Source organism: Suncus etruscus, chromosome 17, assembly GCF_024139225.1.
Source record: "Suncus etruscus isolate mSunEtr1 chromosome 17, mSunEtr1.pri.cur, whole genome shotgun sequence".
NCBI classification, from domain to species: domain Eukaryota; kingdom Metazoa; phylum Chordata; class Mammalia; order Eulipotyphla; family Soricidae; genus Suncus; species Suncus etruscus.
In genome coordinates, this window is record NC_064864.1 from 56,077,877 (window position 1) to 56,100,026 (window position 22,150).

Below are 22,150 nucleotides of genomic sequence, written 5' to 3' on the forward strand. Positions count from 1 at the left end.
GCTCTACCACTGCACTACCGATCCAGCCCCTAACTTTTTGTATTTGTATTTTAAATGTCAACATTATTCATATATTGGGTAACTTATAAATAACAGGAAAGGTGATCTTATATATTGACATTTCTATATTCATTTGACAAGAGTGATAATTTTTGGCATAGTGAGAAGTAAAGATTCAAATGATTTGTAAAGGATTAGGGAGATAGTACAAGAGTTAAAATTAAGCTGCTATTCTTCTGTGTGGCTGACCCTGCTTTGATCCTAGCACCATATGGTCCCCCAAATACCACCAGGAATGACCCCCAAGCATCACCAGGAGCATCACCAGCATCACCCAAGCACTGCCAAGTGTGTCTCCAAACCACCTCCCCCAAATTAAAGATTTGAATATTGATCATTTTTCCTTAGATTTGTTATTGTTGCGGGCCACATCAAGTCATCCTCAGGACTTACTCTGGCTCTGTGCTAAAGGATTAGTTCTGGTGTTGCTTGGGAAACCATATTTGATGACAGATCATACTGGGGTTCAGCCATGTGCCAGGCAGGCCCCTTAAACCCTGAACTCTCCTTTACTCTCCCCTTTATTTTTGCTAGTATTTTCAATTTTGTTTGTGAAAGACTTGAAAAAGTAGATAAACATCCATCCTGCCATATTTTAAGGTAGTACCTTTGTTTGTTTGTTTGTTTGTTTGTTTCATTTGGACCATACACAGCAGTGTTCAGGAGTCACTCCTGGCTCTGCACTCAGGGTTCACCCCTGTTGGGCTCAGTGGAACCTTAATTGAATCAGATACCTGGGATTGAACCCAGGTTGGCTGCATTCAAGGCAGTACCCTTCCTGCTGTATTGTTTCTCTGACCCCACTTTTTATACTTTTTTTTTAATCCCTCTCCCCTCCCCCCACTTTTTATACTTTTTAAAAATACAATAAAATCATTACTAAAGATTAGTATAATCTGTCTGTTAACTGTTGCTATGTAAGACCACTCCAAAACCTGGCAATTGAAAATAAGAACAAGGATCCAGAGAAAATAGTACAGGGGTGTTAAGGTAAATGCCTTGCGTACAGTGACCTCATTCAATCGCAAGCATTGCCTGGCCCCCTAAATACCATCTAGAGCAACTTCTCAGTGCATCACTGAGTGTGACCAATCATTGATTCCCAATAATAGCTTGAATTATCTTACTTCTATGATTAGGAATTCCAGAGCATGTTTACTGAGTAGTTCTGGAGCTATGGCTCAGGGTCTCATTTGCCAAGGCTACTGTTACCTGAAGTCTGGGGCTGGAGGATCTTCTCTTAAAAATGGGACACTCACACAGCTGTTGGCAAATGCAGTGTCCTTCAATCTTTTTACGCCTGTGGATTGACATCAATCCTGCATACTGGTCCACAGAATGGCAATTGTAACCAAGGCAATAGACCAAGGTAAAAGACATGGACTGGAGATACAGTACAGCAAGTAGGGCACATGCCTTGTATGTAGCTGACATAGATTTGATCCCTGGTTCCTGATATGGTTTGCCAAATTCTGCCAGGAGCAGAGCCAAGAGTAAGCTCTGAACATTACCAAGTGTGACCCATCCCACCCCTACCATACCCACAAATAAGAATGATCACTGTGGGCCCAGAGAGATAGCAAGCTTGCCTTGCAAGCTGCCGATCCAGGACCAAATGTGGTTGGTTCAAATCCCGGTGTCCCATATGGTCCCCCGTGCCTGCCAGGAGCTATTTCTGAGCAGACAGCCAGGAGTAACCCCTGAGCACTGCCGGGTGTGGCCCAAAAAGCAAAAAAAAAAAAAAAAAAAGAATGACCACTGAGCAAAGAATACAGTTCCTTGCCTCCTGAACCTTTACCTAAGGTTCTATGAATGTTCTCACCCAGAGCAAGTGAGAGAAAATAGAAGCTTTCAACAACTTTCACGATAGTCACAAATATTACACACACATCACTTCCATCTCATTTAATAGTTAAAAATGATTCACAGTTAAGCTCATATTCAAAAGGAAAGCAAATAACCCCCACCCTTTAAGGAGAGGAATGTTCACTCCATGACCACAATTTATTTAAGAATTTCATGGGGCCGGGCGGTGGCGCTGGAGGTAAGGTGCCTGCGCTAGCCTAGGACGGACCACGGTTCGATCCCCCGGCGTCCCATATGGTCCCCCAAGAAGCCAGGAGCAACTTCTGAGCGCATAGCCAGGAGTAACCCCTGAGCAGGGTGTGGCCCAAAAACAAAACAAAACAAAAAAAAAAAAAAAGAATTTCATTTATTTAAACACAGAGCTGGAGAGATAGTATAGCAATCGGTACACTTGCCTTGTACACAATTCAGTCTCTTTTACTACATATTACATATGATCCTCAAGCCCTCAGGAATGATCCAGTACACCTCCGGATGTGGTCCAAAAACTAAAAAGTAAAATTAAAATAACAGGGACTGCTCTTTGACAATAATATATTTATTTTACAAAATCCATGCAAAATAGATACACCAGATTGCAAGTACTTGTCATAGTCTTCTAAAAATTTTTACTTTAGGCACCATATTTTACAAACTGTTATTAATAAATTTTATACACGAACTATCCAGCATCACTCGTTCCACCCATGTGTCCACTTGCCGTTACTGTTGTCCCAGGTTCTCTCAACCCCAACCCATTCTACCCCCACCACATGTTTAACTTCCCACTGAATACAAATTTTCAGTTGCTGTTTGCGACTGTTTTCTATCAGCTTACTTAATTCTTGCAGAGGTTTGGGGAGTTTAACTCTTTTGTTAATAGTCTTTTTTTTTTCTTTTTTTAAATCACTGTCAGCCTAAATTTGGACCATTTCTTCAAATATAAAGTGTTTCAAATACAATTAAAAGTATCTTGTGAATTTGGAGATCCACTCTATTAGTCAAAATTCAGAACCAATAAATGTAAAAGTTTAAAATATTGGGCTAAAGCAGTAAGTAAGTAGGATACTTACCTTGCATACTGCCGACCCCATTTCAATCCCCTGCAACCCAGATGTTGCCCTGAGCCCACCAGGAGTGATCACAAAATTTAAAAAAAAATTAATATTGGTAATTTGGGGGGGGGTTGGGGAGTACACCCGGTGATGCTCAGTGGTTACTCCTGGCTATGCACTAAGAAATCGCTCCTGGCTTAGGGGATCATATGGGACACCAGAGGATCAAACCGAGGTCTGGTCCATCCTAGGTCAGTCGCATGAAAGGCAAACGCCCTACCGCTGCACCATCATTTTGGCATGGTAATTTTTTTTTGTAAGTAACAAATCTGTAGTAGACCTTTTTGTTTTTGTTTTTTGTTTTTTGGGGGCCATACCGGCAGCACTCCTGGCTCTGCACTCAGAAATCACTCCTGGCAGGCTCGGGGGACCATATGGGATGCTGGGAAGCAAACCTGGGTTCTTCCCAAGTTGGCCGCATGCAAGGCAAATGCCCTACTGCTGTGCTATCTCTACTGTCCCATGTTATTTGTTTGTTTGTTTTTGTATCATAATTATTGGTTTTCAAGGCTTCCTCCTGGCTCTACACTCAGAGATTACTCTTGGCAGGTCTTGGAAAGTCAAATATGGATGGAATGCAGCCACATGCAAGGCAGACTCCCTACACCCAGTACTATTGTTCAGGCCTGCCTTTTTTTTTTTTTTAAGGTTATTTTAGGAAGAAACCAAGAGAAAAACTAATAAAAGAATACTTTTTTATTAAGCACTTACAATGTTCCAACCCTATATTATATATCTAATCCTAGCTAATCTTCAAATAGCTCCATCAAAGTAGTATTAAATATTCTTACTTTACAGACAAATGATTTGAAATTTAAAGACACTAAATAACTTACTGAAGTTTTTACAATGTAGGTAAATGTTATGTCAGAGTTTAAACTCAAAATTCATACCAAGTGTTGGATAAACTATACCTGAAACTTGACAGCCCTATTGTAAATCACAGTAGGGCAGGCAGGAACCCTCACACCCTAAACTTTAAGTGGCTACTCAAAACAAAGTAGAAATCCACCCATATATTTTTCATTATTTCATTTGTCTGGAAATTAATACAATTCAAGAAATCGCCAATGATAGACACATCTAAATGCCTTGAGCTGAGAAAATTAAGAGAAAAGAACTTGCACTTTACCTCTTTTTAGCACCCAGTTCTTGTCCAGAGTGATCATTTCCAACTACCATTGTGATAGTGTTCTTTTCTCTGCCATAATTGCACTCTCCTGCTATTTGTGACAAGCTTCCTACTATGGACCAGTCCAGTCCTCTTGGCCCTCATCTCTATTTTTTTGAGTCTTATTACCATACTGTGTTCTTTATACTCCACAAATGAATGCAGTCATTCTATATCTATTCCTCTCCCTCTGATTCATCTCTCTCAGCATAATATTCTCCATATCCATTCATGTTTTCTTTTTTATATATATGCTAACCTTTTTTCATATTAATTAAGATTTAAATACAGTGGGGCCAGAGCGATAGCACAGTGGTAGGGTGTTTGCCTTGCATGCAGTAATCCTGGAAGCCCAAGTGTTCCCCTAATCCTGCCAGGAGTGATTTCTTTTTCTTTTCTTTTTTTTTTTTTCCTGCCACCGCCCTCTACTCTCACCAGGAGTGATTTCTGAGCACAGAGCCAGGAGTAGCTCCTGAGCGCTGCCAGGTGTGACCCAAAAGTCAAAAAAGAAAAAAAAGACGAATACAAGATAAACAAAACTTGAGAAATTTTGAATTATTTTGACAGAAGGGGAAGGTGAACTGGGTCACACCAAGTGGTGCTCTGAGCTTACTCATGGCTCTGTGCTCAGGGATCACTCCTGGCAGCACTCAGTGTACCAGATGTGGTGCTAGGAATCACCTGAGTCAGCCTGAACAAGGCAAGAACTTTAACCTCCTGCTCTCTCTCTAGACCCATGAATGCATTTCTTTGTGGATAAATTCTAAACTTGTTAAACTCCTAATCTCTACTTTGGAAAAGATGTAGTAACATAATCACAAAGTACCTTGGGAGCACAAGTCTATTATGTTTTTCTCCCTTTTGTTCCAGTTTTTCCTTTGGTAATTTTGTTGTTGTTGTTTTGGGGCCACACCAGGTGATGGTCAGTGGTTACTGCTGGCTATGCGCTCAGAAATCACTCCTACCTTGGGGGACCATATGGGATGCCGGGGATAGAACCCAGGTCCTTCATGGGTCAGCCGCTTGCAAGGCAAATGCCCTACCAGCTGCACCATTGCTTTAGCCCTCCCTTCAGTAATTATTATGAAGTAAAAGAACCTCCAGATGTGGATACTTAAAATCCACCCCAGATATTTCAGATACTTAACAGTTTTTTCTATCTGATTTTGCTAAGTTATACATTAGTGATAAATCACTATCAGTTTTCAACTTAGTTTAAATAATGCACCATATCAGTTTCTTTTAATAATTATACCATAACAGTTTCTTCTTTATTTTATGATTTTAAAAAAATCTCTTATCTTTGCTGGGGAGTGGCTTGAAATGCTGAATGCGTGCATTGCATGTGGAGGCCCCAGATTTAAACCTCAGCACTTCATGAAGGTCTCCAGAGCACCCCTGGAAGCAACTCCAGACTACCTTGCCCCAGCATTGCCAGGTGTGGACTCCACAAATAAATTTTCATTTTTGGCCACTTTGGCTTAAAAGTTTAAATTTAGGGGCCGAAGAGATAGCATGGAGGTAGTGTGTTTGCTTTGCATGCAGAAGGATGGTGGTTAGAATCCCAGCATCCCATATGGTACCCCCGAGCCTGCCAAGAGCGATTTCTGAGCATAGAGCCAGGAGTAACCCCTGAGCGCAGCCAGGTGTGACCCAAAAACCAAAAAAAAAAAAAGTTCAAATCTAAGATGTAAAATATTTACGATGTCACATTCCAAGGTAATTTTACTTTTGGTTTATAGTTTACATGGATATATATTTACTTATATACTCTTAGCTTACATAAGTCTCATCCTTGATTTTCCTGTATCTATACAAGTTTATTTTATGGATTCCTTACAAATTCAAGATTTAAATATCACTTCCTTTCATTAATAGAAAAATGTATAAAATTTTGAGCTTAGATAAGGCTGAATCTTACCCACATTCCAGTTTAAACATTTTGGGTTTTTCTCAGCAGGGGTTTTTATTGAGATTTTTTTTTTTTGGATATGTGTTTGAGAAGGAGACAGCTCTCCAAACTAAAATTTGTGAACAACCAAAGTTTGCCAGCAGTATTTTGTTCAGCTTTAAAAATTAAAATGGCTCTTTAAAAAGTATTGCATTTGGGCCCGGAGAGATAGCTCAGCGGTGTTTGCCTTGCAAGCAGCCGATCCAGGACCTAAGGTGGTTGGTTCGAATCCCGGTGTCCCATATGGTCCCCCGTGCCTGCCAGGAGCTATTTCTGAGTAGACAGCCAGGAGTAACCCCTGAGCACCGCCTGGTGTGGCCCAAAAAACGAAAAAAAAAAAAAAAAGTATTACATTTAGAAAAGATTTATTTCTTTTTCCCACATAACCATACTTATTTTAGAAATAAAATATATATGAATTTATACTAATAGTTGATTTTCTAATTATATAGGAAGGATTTCTTCTCATTCAAATGATGGGCTAATAAATTATATTTTTTGTTAGTGCTTCAGATTTCAGTGCTAATAATATCTGAATTGAACCTTTACTTTTAGCTCAATAAATATGAAATCAGATTCTTTATTGTCTTTCCTCATATCTCAGAAAATAAAAAAAAAATCTTAATATTTTATTAAGTTCTAAGTGACACTCAGGGAAACTCTAGAAATTTAAAGAACCCAGGCTCAGTACAGTAGAAAATAAATCACAATAAATGTAATATAAAATTAATGCTAAAAGAATGCAGAGTAGGGCCCGGAGAGATAGCACAGCGGTGTTTGCCTTGCAAGCAGCCAATCCAGGACCAAAGGTGGTTGGTTCGAATTCCGGTGTCCCATATGGTCCCCTGTGCCTGCCAGGAGCTATTTCTGAGCAGACAGCCAGGAGTAACCCTGAGCATCGCCAGGTGTGGCCCAAAAACCAAAAAAAAAAAAAAGAATGCAGAGTAAAGAGGGAAAGGAAGAGATATGGAAATCTGCCTAACTAGACTGATTATGAGAGAGACTTAGGAAGAAATTATTGGGGCTGGAGCAATAGCACAGCAGTAGGGCATTTGCCTTGCACATGGCTGACCCAGGATGGACCTGGGTTCAATCCCTGGTGTCCCATATGGTCCCACAAGTTAGGAGCAATTTCTGAGCACATAGGCAGGGACCCCTGAGCGTCACAAGGTGTGGCCTAAAAACCAAAAAAAGAGAAATGATCAATTAAGACAAGTACTGAATAAAAGCTAGTAATTCATTAATAACAAAGTAGAATTCAGATTTATTTTATTAAACAAAATACTGAGAGTAAGCATAGAAAATTAATTGTGATCTAAGAACGATGAATGAACCTCATAGGCTAGAATCAGATATTCGGAAATTTTACTTAATTTGAACATAAGGCAATAATGGTAGATAAAGCCAAAAATAATTATCCAGCAGAATATAAAGATCATGGAGTAACCAATAATTTTGACTTACATTAGAACTCAGCCCATCTTCTCATCATTTCCAGATCTAATCTGCTTAGATCTATTTGTTTTGTTTTGATATTTGGGGCTACTCCCAGCTCTGTGCTTAGGATGATGTGGTGCCCTAGGAACCATACAATTTGGGGTACTAAACTTGACCTCTCACCTGCAGACCCACTCAGCTTGTGCTGCCTCTCTGGGCTTTCACTCTCATTTTTATATATGACATATTTATATGGAGCTTGTTTTTAGGCTCTAGGTTCAATTCTGCATTTTACCTATCAGCTAATTGCTGTATGACATCTGGAAACTCAATTTGAGTTCAGTTTCCTTGTTGATAAAATGAACTTACCTTTTACTGTGGTTGTGACCACTATGTAATCATGTAAAGCCATGCATTCAGTGCTGAACACATAGTGGGCAGCTGTTTGTGAAAATTACATACTGAAACTTATATATGTTAATATAAAGTAATTTATGTTTTTGTGGCAGTAATTTGAAGATTATAATCAATTCCTTAGACTATATAATGGTTTTCTTTGTTGAGGGAGAGGAGAGAGCGCAGTTGTCAAGAAGCTTTATCCACACTCATATATTCAAGGTATAGCAAACCCACTGCCTCCTTTCCCGGATCTTCTGTAGCTGAGAAGGAAGATAGAGTTTGTGCAATGGTTTTAAATATGAGGTGAGAGGTGGCATCTGATCTTTTAATGTAGTTCTTCAAGAGGGAAATGTTGATTGAATCTGACTTCAGAAGCCCAGCATGAAAACTTACTGTCTTGCTTATAAGTTAGTTTCTCATTTTTCTTTGATGATAAAATTCCTGACTATATTAGAGCAAGTACTTTGATGGGCCTCTGTTACTATATCATCTTGCTTGCTTTGTTATTACAACTTCTAGTATAGCTTAGGAGGTTCACCTAGTATTTCTAATTACAATATACCTGCTTTATTATTAGTTTGTTTGGTTTCAATGATGTAGCCAAGCTCTGTTAAAATTAGAGAAAGATGCTATGCTCAAATGTAAGTTCCAGATTTTATTCTTTATTCCATTTAATTATTAGCTAGGCAACCTTAAGCAAGTCATGGCCTCTCCCCATACTTTGTAATGAGATTCATAAGACAGGGAGATGCTCAGAGGTCTGCAATGCAGGAGCCCTGGATTTCATTCCTGATACTACATGATCCTTACAAGAACTGTCAAGCAGTATATCCAGAACAGTCCTAGCACCAACGCACCTTAGTTTATTTGGGGGGTGAAGTACAATCTGGCCACACCTATTAGTACTCAGTTCTTCCTTCTGACCATATGTTCAGTGGATCATATGTGGTGTTAGGAATCGAACCTGAATCAGCCACAAAAGTTAACTTCTTTGCAACTATCTGACTCCTCTTAATTGATTTTTTTGAAGGGCTTTTATATTTCTTTATTCACACCATGGAGTATACCTATTGTGTGCTTTTGAATAAAATTTTCAGCCTTAATAAAACTTTTTCATTACACCCAGCAGAAATTTCTCAATATTTCCATAAATAAGTGATTGAGCAACTGGTTAGTTGTAATTTCCCCCACCTTGTTTTGCTTTTTGGGGGGGTCAAACTCAGGCTCACTCATAACAGTATTCCAGCACCATATGGCATGCTAGAAGATAGAATGTGGGTCAGCTATGTGCAAGGCAAACACCCTAATCACTATGCTATCTTTCCAGTCAGTCCCCATAGTTTTTTTATCTTAAAGTCATTATATGGAACAGATTATCTTATTTCAGGTTGGTCACTATAAATGAGATAAAATTTGACCCATCAAAGCCATGCATATAACTCAGTGAGTCTTCACATGTATGAGGGATCCCCAGTTTAATCCCTGGCACAAAAGAAATAAACTTTTTGAAAAATTTGTGCCTAAGTCTAGCAAATGCATATGATTTTATATAATGCACTTTGCATCTTAATCTCACTTCTGGCTATCTAACCTCTTTCTTTTTTTTTTTTGGTTTTTGGTTTTTGTTTTTGTTTTTGGTTTTTTTTTGGTTTTTAATTTTTATTTTGATCATATTGGCTTACATAGCTTTCACAGTAGTATTTTAGGTACATATTAACATTGAATCAGGGGAATACCCATCACCAAATTTGTCCTCCCCCCCCATTCCCATTCCCTTCCTGCAACCATATCTTCCCCCATCACCCCCAAGCTGCTAGAGTAGGTGGTCCCCTCTTTGTCTAGCTTACTATTAGTGATCATATATCTGTTTGGTCCTAGTACTCTCCCTTGTTTCCCCTTCTATTTGAGAGGTGGAGCTCGATAATTCGAGTTATGTGGTTTTGTTTGAAGGAAAGAAAAGCAATAGAATGGAGTAAAAAATAAGAAAAAAATTAAAATAATAAAATAAAACAAAAAAAAAGAATTGAGCAAAGAAACCCAAATAAAAATGTTCCTAATAATAATAAAAAATAAGATAAAATAAAATAAATTAAATCAAATAAGCTGAACATGGCGGAGTCCTTCTAGAGGCTTTCAACCTCAGTTTGAGCAAGGACATGAAAAAGGTAATTGAAACACCACATCAATACAGAAAGAAATATCAAATTAAATATCCAGTGAGCACTATAGCAATAAAGACAAGCACCACTCAATAGTCTTGGTTCTGAAATCAAACCATGCCGGAGTACAAAAAGAGAGAGAAAGATAAAATAAAATAAAATTGGAGACATCAACTTCAATATCTACACCAAAATAAAGACGTCAATAAAAATCGATCAATCAATAAATTTATATGTGGAAAAATGATTATTTTGTGCCTTTTTTTTCTTTTTCTCCCTGCATAGGCACAGTAACTTTTGGGGATATTATAGAGGGAATTCCTTTGGCCTAGGAGATACAGGGTTTCTCCACCCCTGAAGTATACTGTCATGGGATTAACTATATACTCTTCCCTCGGTGCTTTTTTGGTGTATAGAAGATTTCTGCTTCGTCATAGATGGTAAAATCGGACTTCTGTATCTAGAGATCTTGGTGTCTGTACAGCTCAAGGAATGGAGCTTATGATGAAGTCTTTCTTTGTGGTTCTAGCAGTTCTGCTTCTTCAGTGTCGTTTTAATCCATCCTCTGTAGTTGGTGGTCTTGGTCATTACATTGCTCCTATGATGGAGCCTGGGATAGAGTTTTTCGTTAAGCTTCCGAAAGACCCGTTCAGTTGCGATTGTCTCAGTCAGACCTCTGGAATTGGAGATCTTGTTTGTTGAACAGATCATAGACCAAAAGCTAGGCTAGTGCTTGTTGTTGTTGTTGGTGGTGGTGGTGGTGGTCCTGGGATGCATACTGTTCAGTTCTGGTTGTAACAACCAGTCATCTCTATATAGGGATCTTGGCTTTTGCACAGATCAAAGAGTGACATGTCTTCTGATTTTGTCTTATCGTTGGATGGTGAGGAAGGACAACTTGCTCTTGGATCAAATTGTTCCCATTTCTTTTGTCTAACCTCTTTCTTTAGCTTGATTTTTCTTACCTGTATTTATTATATACTTTTTGTTTGTTTGTTTGTTTTTGTTTTTGTTTTTGGGCCACACCTGGCGATGCTCAGGGGTTACTCCTGGCTGTCTGCTCAGAAATAGCTCCTGGCAGGCATGGGGGACCATATGGGACACCGGGATTCGAACCAACCACCTTTGGTCCTGGATCAGCTGCTTGCAAGGCAAACACCACTGTGCTATCTCTCCGGGCCCTTTTATACCATTTTAATGCTATCGAATCTGCCATAAATGCTTCTTGGAACAGTATGAGACTGGTACATTGATGAAATAAATCATGTCAATTTTCAGAGCGATTGTAAATAATGAGAAAAGAAATAATGATTGTAGGTATTAATTTTTTCACTGACTCAAAGAATGTTGGTTATAGCTTCTTTGTACTGAGGAGTTTGGTTTAGAAGGGAAAATAAAATTTTAGAAAAGTACTATGCATCTCTACCAAGTATTCAAAAGTTTCCTGTAGCTTATATAAAGATAAATGAGCATATCTGGAAGATTCTTTTCCTTTGGGCCTTAATCATGGTAAAAACTCATATTCTTTTTTTATATGAAGGTATCTATCCATCTTACATAGAGTTCACAACCATTTTATGTTCACAACATCTTGAAAAATATGAGCTAGGTACAGTTGAATGAATCAAATGTTTAGGATTTTTAGGGTTTTGTTTTTTTGAGGATTTTTTTGTTGTTGTTTGTTTGGTTTTGGTTTTTGGGTCACACCCGGCAGCGCTCAGGGGTTACTTCTGGCTCTATGCTCAGAAATCACTCCTGGCAGACTTAGAGGACCATATGGGATGCCAGGATTTGAACCATCATCCTTCTGCGTGCAAGGCAAATGCCCTACCTCCATGCTATTTCTTCAGCCGCTGGATTTTTAGTTCTTTAATTGTTCTAATTTATTTGAAGCACAATAATTTATAATGTTGTTGATATTGTTTTATGTATAAAGCATCTCAGCACTTGTTCATGCTTATGTGGGATATTAAGAAATATGGTAGAGAAATAACTAAAGCTCAAAGGCAATAGAAAAGAAGAGCAGGAAGTTTTTCATAGGAGTGTTGGGAGGATAGGACAGCTCAGAGAAGGGACCAACCACATGACAATGATAGAGGGAAGTGGTCACTGAACCAGGACTAGGTACTGAAAGGAGGTAAAGTAACATGCATGATATTCCTTTAGTAACAGAATTATAAGACTCAATGCCTAAAAAGGGATGGGGGAGATTTAAAAAAAAAAAAAAAAAGTACCTACCAAAGCTTGCCACAAAAAGTGGGGGCATGCAGTTAGGGCAGAGAAAGGAGCAGCAGTATGACAATGAATGCTGGAAATGATCACTCTGGATAAGAACCGGGTGCTGAAATGAGATAAAGTGATATGCGTGATATTCCTTCAGCAACTATATTGCAAAAGTGCACAGTGTCTAAAAGGAGAAAAAAGGGAGAAGAAAAATATTTGCCATAGAGAGGCAGGGGGAAGGTCAGGATCTCCCTGGGGACATTGGTGGTAGGAGATGTGCACTGGTGAAGGGTCTTGGATTATTATATGACTGAAACTCAACCATGAACAACTTTGTCACTGTGTGTCTCATGATGATTAAATTAGAGAATTTAGGGACAGGAGAGATAGCATGGAGGTGTAGGGTGTGTTTGCCTTGCATACAGAAGGATGGTTGTTCGAATCCTGGCATCCCATATGGTCCCTGCGTCTGCCAGGAGCGATTTCTGAGCATAGAGCCAGGAGTAACCCCTGAGCGCTGCCAGTTGTGACCCAAAAATAAATAAATAAATTAGAGAATTTATTTTAAAGAAAGAAAAAGAAAAAATATGTCTTGAAGATCATGTCATGTCAATAAATACTTTGAAATAGAGAGCTTGTAGCAATAACTTTTACATTGAATAGATATACTAACATATATTAAACCAATTTTAAAAGGGAAAATGCCTAGAGTAAAGGTAGACAGGGCCTGGGGGTGGAACATTGGTGGAGGAAAGTGGACACTGGTAAAGGAATTAATGTTGGAACATGTATACCTGAAATTCAATCATAAATGACATAACTTTATTACTGACAGTGATTCAATATTTTAAAATATTTTCAAAACAGGATGCCCACTTACCTCCCATTGTTTCAGAACACACACACACATACACACACACACACACACACACACACTGCACAAAGTGCCCTCCACTACACACCATGTAGAATTTTTATGATTGAGCTGTGCTTTACATTTAACAAGTCTTGAATTTAAAAAAAAAAAATAGAACCTTGTCTAACTGGTACATATTTTTCATGAACTCAGAATGCAAGTGTGGTTGCAACTAGTATTGTTTTCATTCAAACTTCCACCTGATATATTTACTAAAATGTAAAACATCATCTTCTTGGAATTTCTGCCTTCTTATTTTTTTCCAAGAAATTCATTGAATTGACTCACACAGCCCCTATGAGTTCCTCAATGGCTTTTGTACTCAAGATGTGGTATGTTTGGGGTTTAATTTGTTTGGTTGTTGCTTGGTTTGGGTTTTGGACCACACCCAGTCTGCTCTTGGCTCTGCACTCAGGGATCACTCCTGAGACTTGGGAAATTTTATGGCTATATGGGATGTTTGGCCACATGCAAGCCAAGTGCCCTACCTGTTTTACTGTTGCTCTGGAACTAAGATGTGGTGACTTTTGTATGCATATGTCTGTGTTTGCATATTTAGAGACACACTAAACACTGTTCAGTCCTACCAGATCTTCTGACCATTGGTGATGCTGTTATAAATGAGTCTTTCCTAGTCCAACAAGATACTCCTTCACTGTAATTCACTGTGGTACAACAGTAAAGAATGGCCTCATTCTTTAACTCAGGGTGTTCTGTGGAATTTATATCACAGATGCTTCAACTGTGTTTTTCAAAACACATAAGCAATTAATCAGGATGAGTTCTGTCTAGCACTTAACCTTAAAACTTTGTTTTTCTTTCTCACCAGAAGCTCCTGTGCCATTTTTTAAAGTCATTTTTTTTCTGAACATCTCTGAAGCTAGGCAGGGATTCCAAAAGACCTCACTCCACGCTTCTGTGATGGGCTTCTGTCAATAATTAGGATAGTTAACCTTCTATGGAAGCTTTTCCCCAGTCATGTCTCGTGTGGTCCAGTATCAGCCCTCTCTTATAAGGAGTGATTGGGAATCAATTGTCTGCCTTCTCGCTCTTAGGTAAAGTGGAGAAGCACTGAATTGAATGTCTGGCAAAACATTTTACTACATATGTAACCAGTCCCAAATGGAAGGGCAAAGTTTAGATGATTTGTAGTGCAGGAATCTTGATGTTAAAAAATGAATTAAAATAGTTATATTTAAAAAACCAATATTTTAATGGTTAATGGAAATGCAGACCTAACTGTTTCAACTATGTGAGAGATTGAGAAGGGTTTTCAAATGATGAATCATGACAGCAACTCAAGGATTACTGGAATAGAGATTTGTTCTTAATGTTCAGGATTTTGATTATCTAAACACTTTTTCTGCTACCACTCCCCACCACCACCACCACCCAAAAAAATACAGTAGAATTCCAGAGCAGGAATATACAGAACATTAAGTTGGAAGAAAATGGTTTTTTTAATACTTTATTGCTGAAGAACAGTAATTAGTTCTTTTTTTTTAATTATTCTTGAAACTTATTTAGAAAGATGTGAAGGGAGGAGCCAGAGTGATAGCACAGTGGTAAGGCGTTTAACTTGCATGCAGCCAACACAGGATGGACCCCAGTTTGAATCATGGCATCCCATATGGTCCCCGAACCTGCCAGGAGTGACTTCTGAGCACAGAGTCAGGAGTAACCCCTGAGTGCTGCCAGGTGTGACCCAAAAAACAAAAAAGAAAAGAAAGATGTGAGGAGAGAGGAAAAGGGGAAGAAGGAGAAGCACATGCTAAAGAGAACACAAGCTTTTCCAGAGTGGAAATAAACTAGCCAAAGAGATATAGAAACAAGAAAGCTAAAGAACATGGACTTGAAGAGCAAAGCAAAACTCAGACCGTGTTGCTTCCAGAGTTTATGCTCTGCCCACTGAACTAACCAGGCAGTTTGCTTCCAGAGTTTATGAAGTTAAGAGACTGCTATGGAAATCTTAAAATGGAGGAAACCATAATTTAGTTCACATCCATGGAAACATCTGCTGTGAATCACTTTGTTATTAGTGGTCAATAGATACACCATTCAAAGACAGTCTCTATCCTAACCCAGGTGATAAGATTGTAAGCAAGTATTGAGTCTCTTTGAATAAGTCTATATTTTGTGGTCTTGCTGCACATTAATTTCTTCATCACATTAGTTTCTTCATCTGTACCTGCCCACTGTAGATATGATAATACCTCATTTTCTTGCAAGACCAACAGTGCTTGGAGCTACCAGGGTAGTAGTTCAGGAGTGTTCACCCATCTGGTACTGAGATTAAACTCAAGGCTTTATGTATGATAGGTATATGCTCCAGCTGTTTGAGATATCACTCGGGTCCTGATTTCTTTTTTTCTTTGAAAGGAAAAATGCCTAATTTTTTTTCCTCTCCAAAAGGATGCTGCTGGTTTTTATTATTTGGTGTTTTATTTTCATTTTGAAATAGTATAGATGAAAGCTAGTCAAGATTATATCAGAGCAATTTCTGTTTGGGTGTTCTGCTCCAAGGGGTTGCGTGTGTTCAGTGATGCTTTCTGTCTGTTTCAGGCCTTTCGGGAAGATCTGGAATGCCTTATTCAGGAACAGATGAAGAAAGGCCACAACCCAACTGGACTATTAGCATTGCAACAGATTGCAGATTACATCATGGCCAATTCTTTTTCAGGCTTTACTTCATCTCCCCTCAGTAAGTCTTTTTTGGGAAGTTTAAAATATTGTATTTTTTTTCTCTGCTTTGAACAGTGTATGGTCTCTAGCAGCTTATTCTGCTCGGTTCAACCCATATGTTTTGTTCATAACATTTTTCCCTTAGAGTAATATGTTATGATCTCATACTTTTTATATCATCCAGACATTTTACTGGACTTCACTAGGAGTATAAAATAGTTCGAAGATGTAGTTCCTGCCCTAGATAAATTTATATTTTAGTTGAGGAAACATATCACAAAAGATTAAAACTTCAAGATGGCTACAGAGAAAAAAATTTCCAGCTCGTTAGAATAATTGCCTAATGACCTTTTGATATATGTCATCATGCTCTGAATTAAGAACTGGAAGGATTATAGACTGAAGTGGTCTGAGGAAACTTTGTAGAAGAGCAGCCTGATCTCAACAAACTTGAAAGGATGCAATAGTTAGAACTTGATGAGAAAAGGGTGGTCAGACGTTTTATTCATTTTGCAGCTTTTGCATGAGAATACCAGTTAGTGAATTTATCACCATAGGATGCCAGAATCCAAAGGCACAGAGTTCAGACAGATAGTCTAAAGGGAATGTCACTTGCTTCGCACACTGCCAACCTGAATTCAATCCCTGGCATCCCATGTGGACCCTAGACTCCACCAGGACTAATCCCAGACCACAGCCAGGAATAGGCCCTGAGCACTACCAGATGTGACCCTCTCCCACCCCTGCCAAAGGCAGAGTTCAAGTACTTTTTTACAAGATTTGGATATAACTTCTGTAATGCAAACATTTATGTTTTTGTTTTACTTTGGTTAGATTTATAAATAGGAGTTCAGTTAAATTTAATATTTTCTTTTTTTGTTTTGTTTTGTTTTTTGTTTTTGGGCCACACCCGGCAGTGCTCAGGGGTTACTCCTGGCTGTCTGCTCAGAAATAGCTCCTGGCAGGCACGGGGGACCATATGGGACACCGGGATTCGAACCAACCACCTTTGGTCCTGGATCAGCTGCTTGCAAGGCAAAAACCGCTGTGCTATCTCTCCGGGCCCAATTTTAATATTTTTTAATGTAGAAATAGTGGAAAAGTTTAAGGTTGATACTAGTAGAATTCATAAGTGGCCTAGTATTTTAGTACATAGCACAATAATTAAACAATCTTTGAAAGAGTCCTAATCATCTCAAGAAACAAGTGCCTAAACTAGAGTGTAGGTACAGAAGAAAGGCACTAATTAATAAGAAAGGCATATGATGATTTGGTAGGAATATGAAAGTGACTAGGTTGGATAACCAGAGGGAACCTCTCATAGAAAAGATGAATTTGAAATCTGAATAGCAAAAAGTAAATCAGACTAATCTGTAAAAATGTAGAAGAACAAGTTTGGATGTTAGATAGGAATGAATTTGGCAGCCTCTTTAATCAACAAAAATAAAGATTATGATCTGGAGCTTACTTGGCAGATGGACATGCAGAACTCAAACTCAAAGCTAGGTTTGTTGATTAAAGAGTCCCACTGGTAGGGCCGGAGCAATAGTACAGCAGTAGGATGTTTGCCTTGCAGCCAACCCTGGGCGGATCCAGCTCAATTCCCAGAATTCCATATGGTCCCCTGAGCCTGCCAGAAGCAATTTCTAAGTGCCACCGGGTATGACCCAATTTTACTCCCACCCCCCAAAAAAAGAATCCCAGTGGAGGGGCTGGAGTGATAGCACAGCAGTAGGGCATTTGCCTTGCACGCAGCCAACCCAGACGGACCTGAGTTTGATTCCCGCATCCCATATGGTCCTCTGAGCCTTCTAGGAGTGATATCTGAGTACAGAGCAAAGAGTAACCCCTGAGTGCTGCCAGGCGTGGCAAAAAAAAAAGTCCCACTGGAGGATAGTGACAAAGAAGAAAGGAGCCTAATAAAAAATTTACCAAAGTTGAAGGTAAAGTGCTAAGAGGAGCCTACCTGAGTGTGTCCTGAATACCCTGAAGAGAAAGGGGAGTTCCAGAACTGTTGGTGGGATTGTACAAAGGATGTCATCAGGGAACCCACATACTGAGAATAGAAATGAGCCTTCTGGGATGTGTACAATTTATGTAATAAGTAGAGATTATAGAGCAATAGTACAGCGGTTAGGGCACTTGCCTTGCACACACATCCTGGGTTCAATCCCTGCCATCGCATATGGTCCCTCAATCCTGCCAGGAGTGATTCCTGCGTGCAGAGCCAAGAAGTAACCCCTGAATAGTGTCGAATCTGGCCCAGAAAGACTGAAAATAAAGAATAAAGTAGGTTTTTGTAGTTGGAAGATAGTTGGAGGGAAAAAAGGAAATGTAGGTTATTAGCTAACTGAAATTTTGTCAGAAATTATGCTGTTTGGGGCCACAGAAAGGTAGTATAAGGTTAAGACTTGACATCTGCAGCTGGGCTTTAACCCGCTCAGCTCCCAGCACAAGTGTGCCTCAGGCATGATCCCTGAATATGGTGACCCAAAAACCAAGAAGAAAAAATATGGTTATTTTGATTGGTTTATATGTTCCAAGAGTTTCTTTTAGTTTAGACATTGTAAAATTAAATGTCACAGAATGCTAGTTTGGAGCTTCTACTTAAACATTCAAACATATCTGATTTTCACATGCTGGCAGATGATTGGTAAGTGGTAACTGGCCGTTTCAAATCAGCACTGCAAGGTCTACTAGGCCACTGGCGGTGCCAGCTTCAGTGCTTACATTAATTTTTCTGCATTTGCACTAATTTGCTGGCCCTCGTAAGTCTTTTAGTTTGGGCCTATGAAACTTTGAGTAGGAAAATGAATCTGATTTATAGAATGGATTTACAAAGAGTGGCTATAGACATGGTACTTATTATAGTGGTTACCTGTGAGACAAGAACTACATTTATTGACCCAGGAAAGGTGGAGGTAAAAGGACTACTTAGCTTAAAGTATAAGGAGAAAAGGGAAGATCAATAATAGGGTAAGGGCCATAGAGAATACAGGGATAAGGCATTTACCTCACACACATCTAGCCCAAGTTTGATCTCCAGTACCACATATGGTGGTACATATGGTACCACTGGGTGCTGCTAAAACCTGACCCCTTAGAGAAATATTAAAGGATATAAAGTATTTCCTAGACATAATTATTTGTTCCCCTTTTGAGGGGGACACACCCAGCAGTGTTTGGGGCCTACTCTTGACTCTACACTCCGGTCACTCCTGGTGGGCTCAGAGGACTATATGTGGTGCCAGGGATTAAACCCAGGCCAGCTGCAAGCAATACAGAACACCACTCTGCCCTCTGTACTGCCACTCTGACCCTATTTATTTTGTTTTTTTGTGCTAAGGATCAAACCTAGAGCTTCACACACATCTCTGAATTATATTCCTGGTCCCTTGACCCTTTTAATATACTATTGTGCTGCAGGCATCAAAAACATCAGACTAAAGAATGGGCAGAGAATTTGAATGGAGATGAAAATGTCATCAGCACAGAAATAATAATAATGGTGGGCTTGAGAATATCTAGTGTTCTCACAAGGGAACATAAAAAGAAAAAGCAACATAGTAAGTGAGACTGAACTTTGGGGAAAAGCCAAGGTTAGGGCAAAGGCAGAGGAAAAGAACTATTGAAGGAGTTGAAAAGAAGTAAGTAAAATGGGATCAAGAATAGTATCACCCAGATCTATAAAAGAATTGTAGGAAAGAGATAGCATTAATGGTAATAATGCAAGGAGGCAACTAGGAAGATGGCCAGCAGGGGTATTTGCCTTTGTAAATCACAAGGCTTGAGTGATAAAGTGTTCAAATCAAATATTCAGTACTGGGCCTGAGCATTAAACCATCTGAACTGATTGGCCAAGTATTGCCAGGAATGCCTCAGGTCCTGAGCACTACTGCTACAGAAAGAAAAGAAAAGAAAAGAAAAGAAGAGAAGAGAAGAGAAGAGAAGAGAAGAGAAGAGAAGAGAAGAGAAGAGAAGAGAAGAGAGGAGAGGAGAGGAGAGGAGAGGAGAGGAGAGGAGAGGAGAGGAGAGGAGAGGAGAGGAGAGGAGAGGAGAGGAGAGGAGAGGAGAGGAGAAGAGAAGAGAAAGAAAGAGAGAAAGAGAGAGAAAGAAAGAAAGAAAGAAAGAAAGAAAGAAAGAAAGAAAGAAAGAAAGAAAGAAAGAAAGAAAGAAAGAAAGAAAGAAAGAAAGAAAGAAAGAAAGAAAGAAAGAAAGAGAGAGAGAAAGAGAGAGAGAAAGAGAGAGAGAAAGAAAGGAGGGAGGGAGGGAGGAAGGAAGGAAGGAAGGAAGGAAGGAAGGAAGGAAGGAAGGAAGGAAGGAAGGAGAAAGAAAGAAAAGAGAAAGAGAGAGAAAGAAAAAGAGAGAGGGGGGAGGGAGGGAAGGAAGAAAGGAAGGAAGAGAAAGAAAGAAAGAAAGGAAGGAAGGAAGGAAGGAAGGAAGGAAGGAAGGAAGGAAGGAAGGAAGGAAGGAAAGAAAGAAAGAAAGAAAGAAAGAAAGAAAGAAAGAAAGAAAGAAAGAAAGAAAGAAAGAAAGAAAGAAAGAAAGAAAGAAAGAAAGAAGAGAGAAAGAGAAAGAAAGAGAAAAAGAAGAAGGAAGGAAAGGGAAAGAAAATGTGACGTCTAGGAGAATGGAGACTAGTGATCTTAGTTGAATTTAACAATCAGGTCTTTATGGTAGATGGCCTTAACTATATTGAAAAAGGTTCCTTTCATTCCCATCTTGCTGAGAGTTTTTTTTTTTTAATCAAGAATGGGTGTTGGAATCTATTATGCTGAGTGAAATAAGTCAGAGAGAAAGAGAAAGATGCAGAATGATCTCACTCATCTATGGGTTTTAAGAAAAATGAAAGACTTTCTTACAATAATTTTCAGAGACAAAGGGCTGGAAGTTCCAGCTCATGACATGAAGCTCACCACAAAGAGTGATGAGTTTAGGTAGAGAAATAACTACATTGAGAACTATCCTAACAATGAGAATGTATGAGGGAAATATAAAGCCTGTCAAGAGTACAGCCGGGGGTGGGGTGGAGAGGAGGGAGATTTGGGAATTGGTGATGGGAATGTTGCACTGTTGAAGGGGGCCTGTTCTTTACATGACTGAAACCCAACCACAATCTTTTTTTTTTTTTTTTTTTTTTTTTTGGTTTTCGGGCCACACCCGGCAGTGCTCAGAGGTTACTCCTGGCTGTCTGCTCAGAAATAGCTCCTGGCAGGCACGGGGGACCATATGGGACACCGGGATTTGAACCAACCACCTTTGGTCCTGGATCGGCTGCTTGCAAGGCAAACACTGCTGTGCTATCTCTCCGGACCTAATAAAATATTATTTTTAAAAAATCAGTTTCTTTAGAGATTACCCGGTGCTTAGGGGTTACTCCTGGCTCTGCACTCAAATTACTCTTGCCAGGCTCAAGGATTATATGTAATGCAGAGGATTGAACGCAGGTCAATAGTGTGCAAGATAAATTCCTGACCTGCTGTGTTATTGCTCCAGCCCCCATACCTAGTTTTTGTTATGTAAGAGAAAGCAAAAGTCAAATGTAATATGGTCAAATTATTTTCTATTTGACATTATTTTGGTGTGAATAAACATCAAAAGAAATAACAGTAGCTTTCTTTTGAGACTATTTTCATCACAAAACCTTAATGCCAGTATTAATAATGCAATCATGTGACTTTTTTCCCCATTCATGTGAGGTTTAGGTTTTATGACTTCCTAACAAGTACTAGGCCAGAAAGAAGTTTTTTCCACATGAGCAAAAGAATAGGAATGATACATATTTTCACTCTTGGTGTTCTGCTGGGAAGGAAGATAAATTAATGAAACATTGTGTGGACTGGTGCTTTCCCATCACTGTTTATAAGGCTGGGGACCTTGCCTCACACCCTGCCATTTCCTGGGAGCTAAATTGAGGTAAGGGATCACTTGGCTTGACTTTCCCCACGATTTTTTTCTTTCAGGTGTTGGCATGGTCACACCTATCAATGACCTTCCTGGGGCAGATACATCCTCCTATGTGAAGGGAGAAAAGCTCACTCGCTGTAAGCTTGCCAGCCTCTACAGACTTGCAGACCTGTTTGGATGGGCACACCTGGCAAATACATATATCTCAGTGAGTCCTTTGACTTTGTTTTCCTTTGTATAAAGTTCTAGGTCAGAGACAATGATACTCTGCTCAACTTTTCCATA

At 39.2% G+C, this 22,150-nt stretch overlaps 1 protein-coding gene across 6 annotated transcripts in view; it reads left to right on the forward strand.

Moving 5' to 3' along the window:
• Nucleotides 1-22,150, forward strand: part of ADD3 (adducin 3) — a 173,163-nt gene that overhangs the window by 127,105 nt on the left and 23,908 nt on the right. For all 6 annotated transcript variants that reach the window (XM_049790576.1, XM_049790579.1, XM_049790575.1 and 3 more), the window contains exons 3-4: nucleotides 15,839-15,977; nucleotides 21,922-22,073. In XM_049790576.1, the coding sequence (XP_049646533.1) occupies nucleotides 15,839-15,977; nucleotides 21,922-22,073 (291 nt within the window). The remainder of the gene's footprint in view (nucleotides 1-15,838; nucleotides 15,978-21,921; nucleotides 22,074-22,150) is intronic.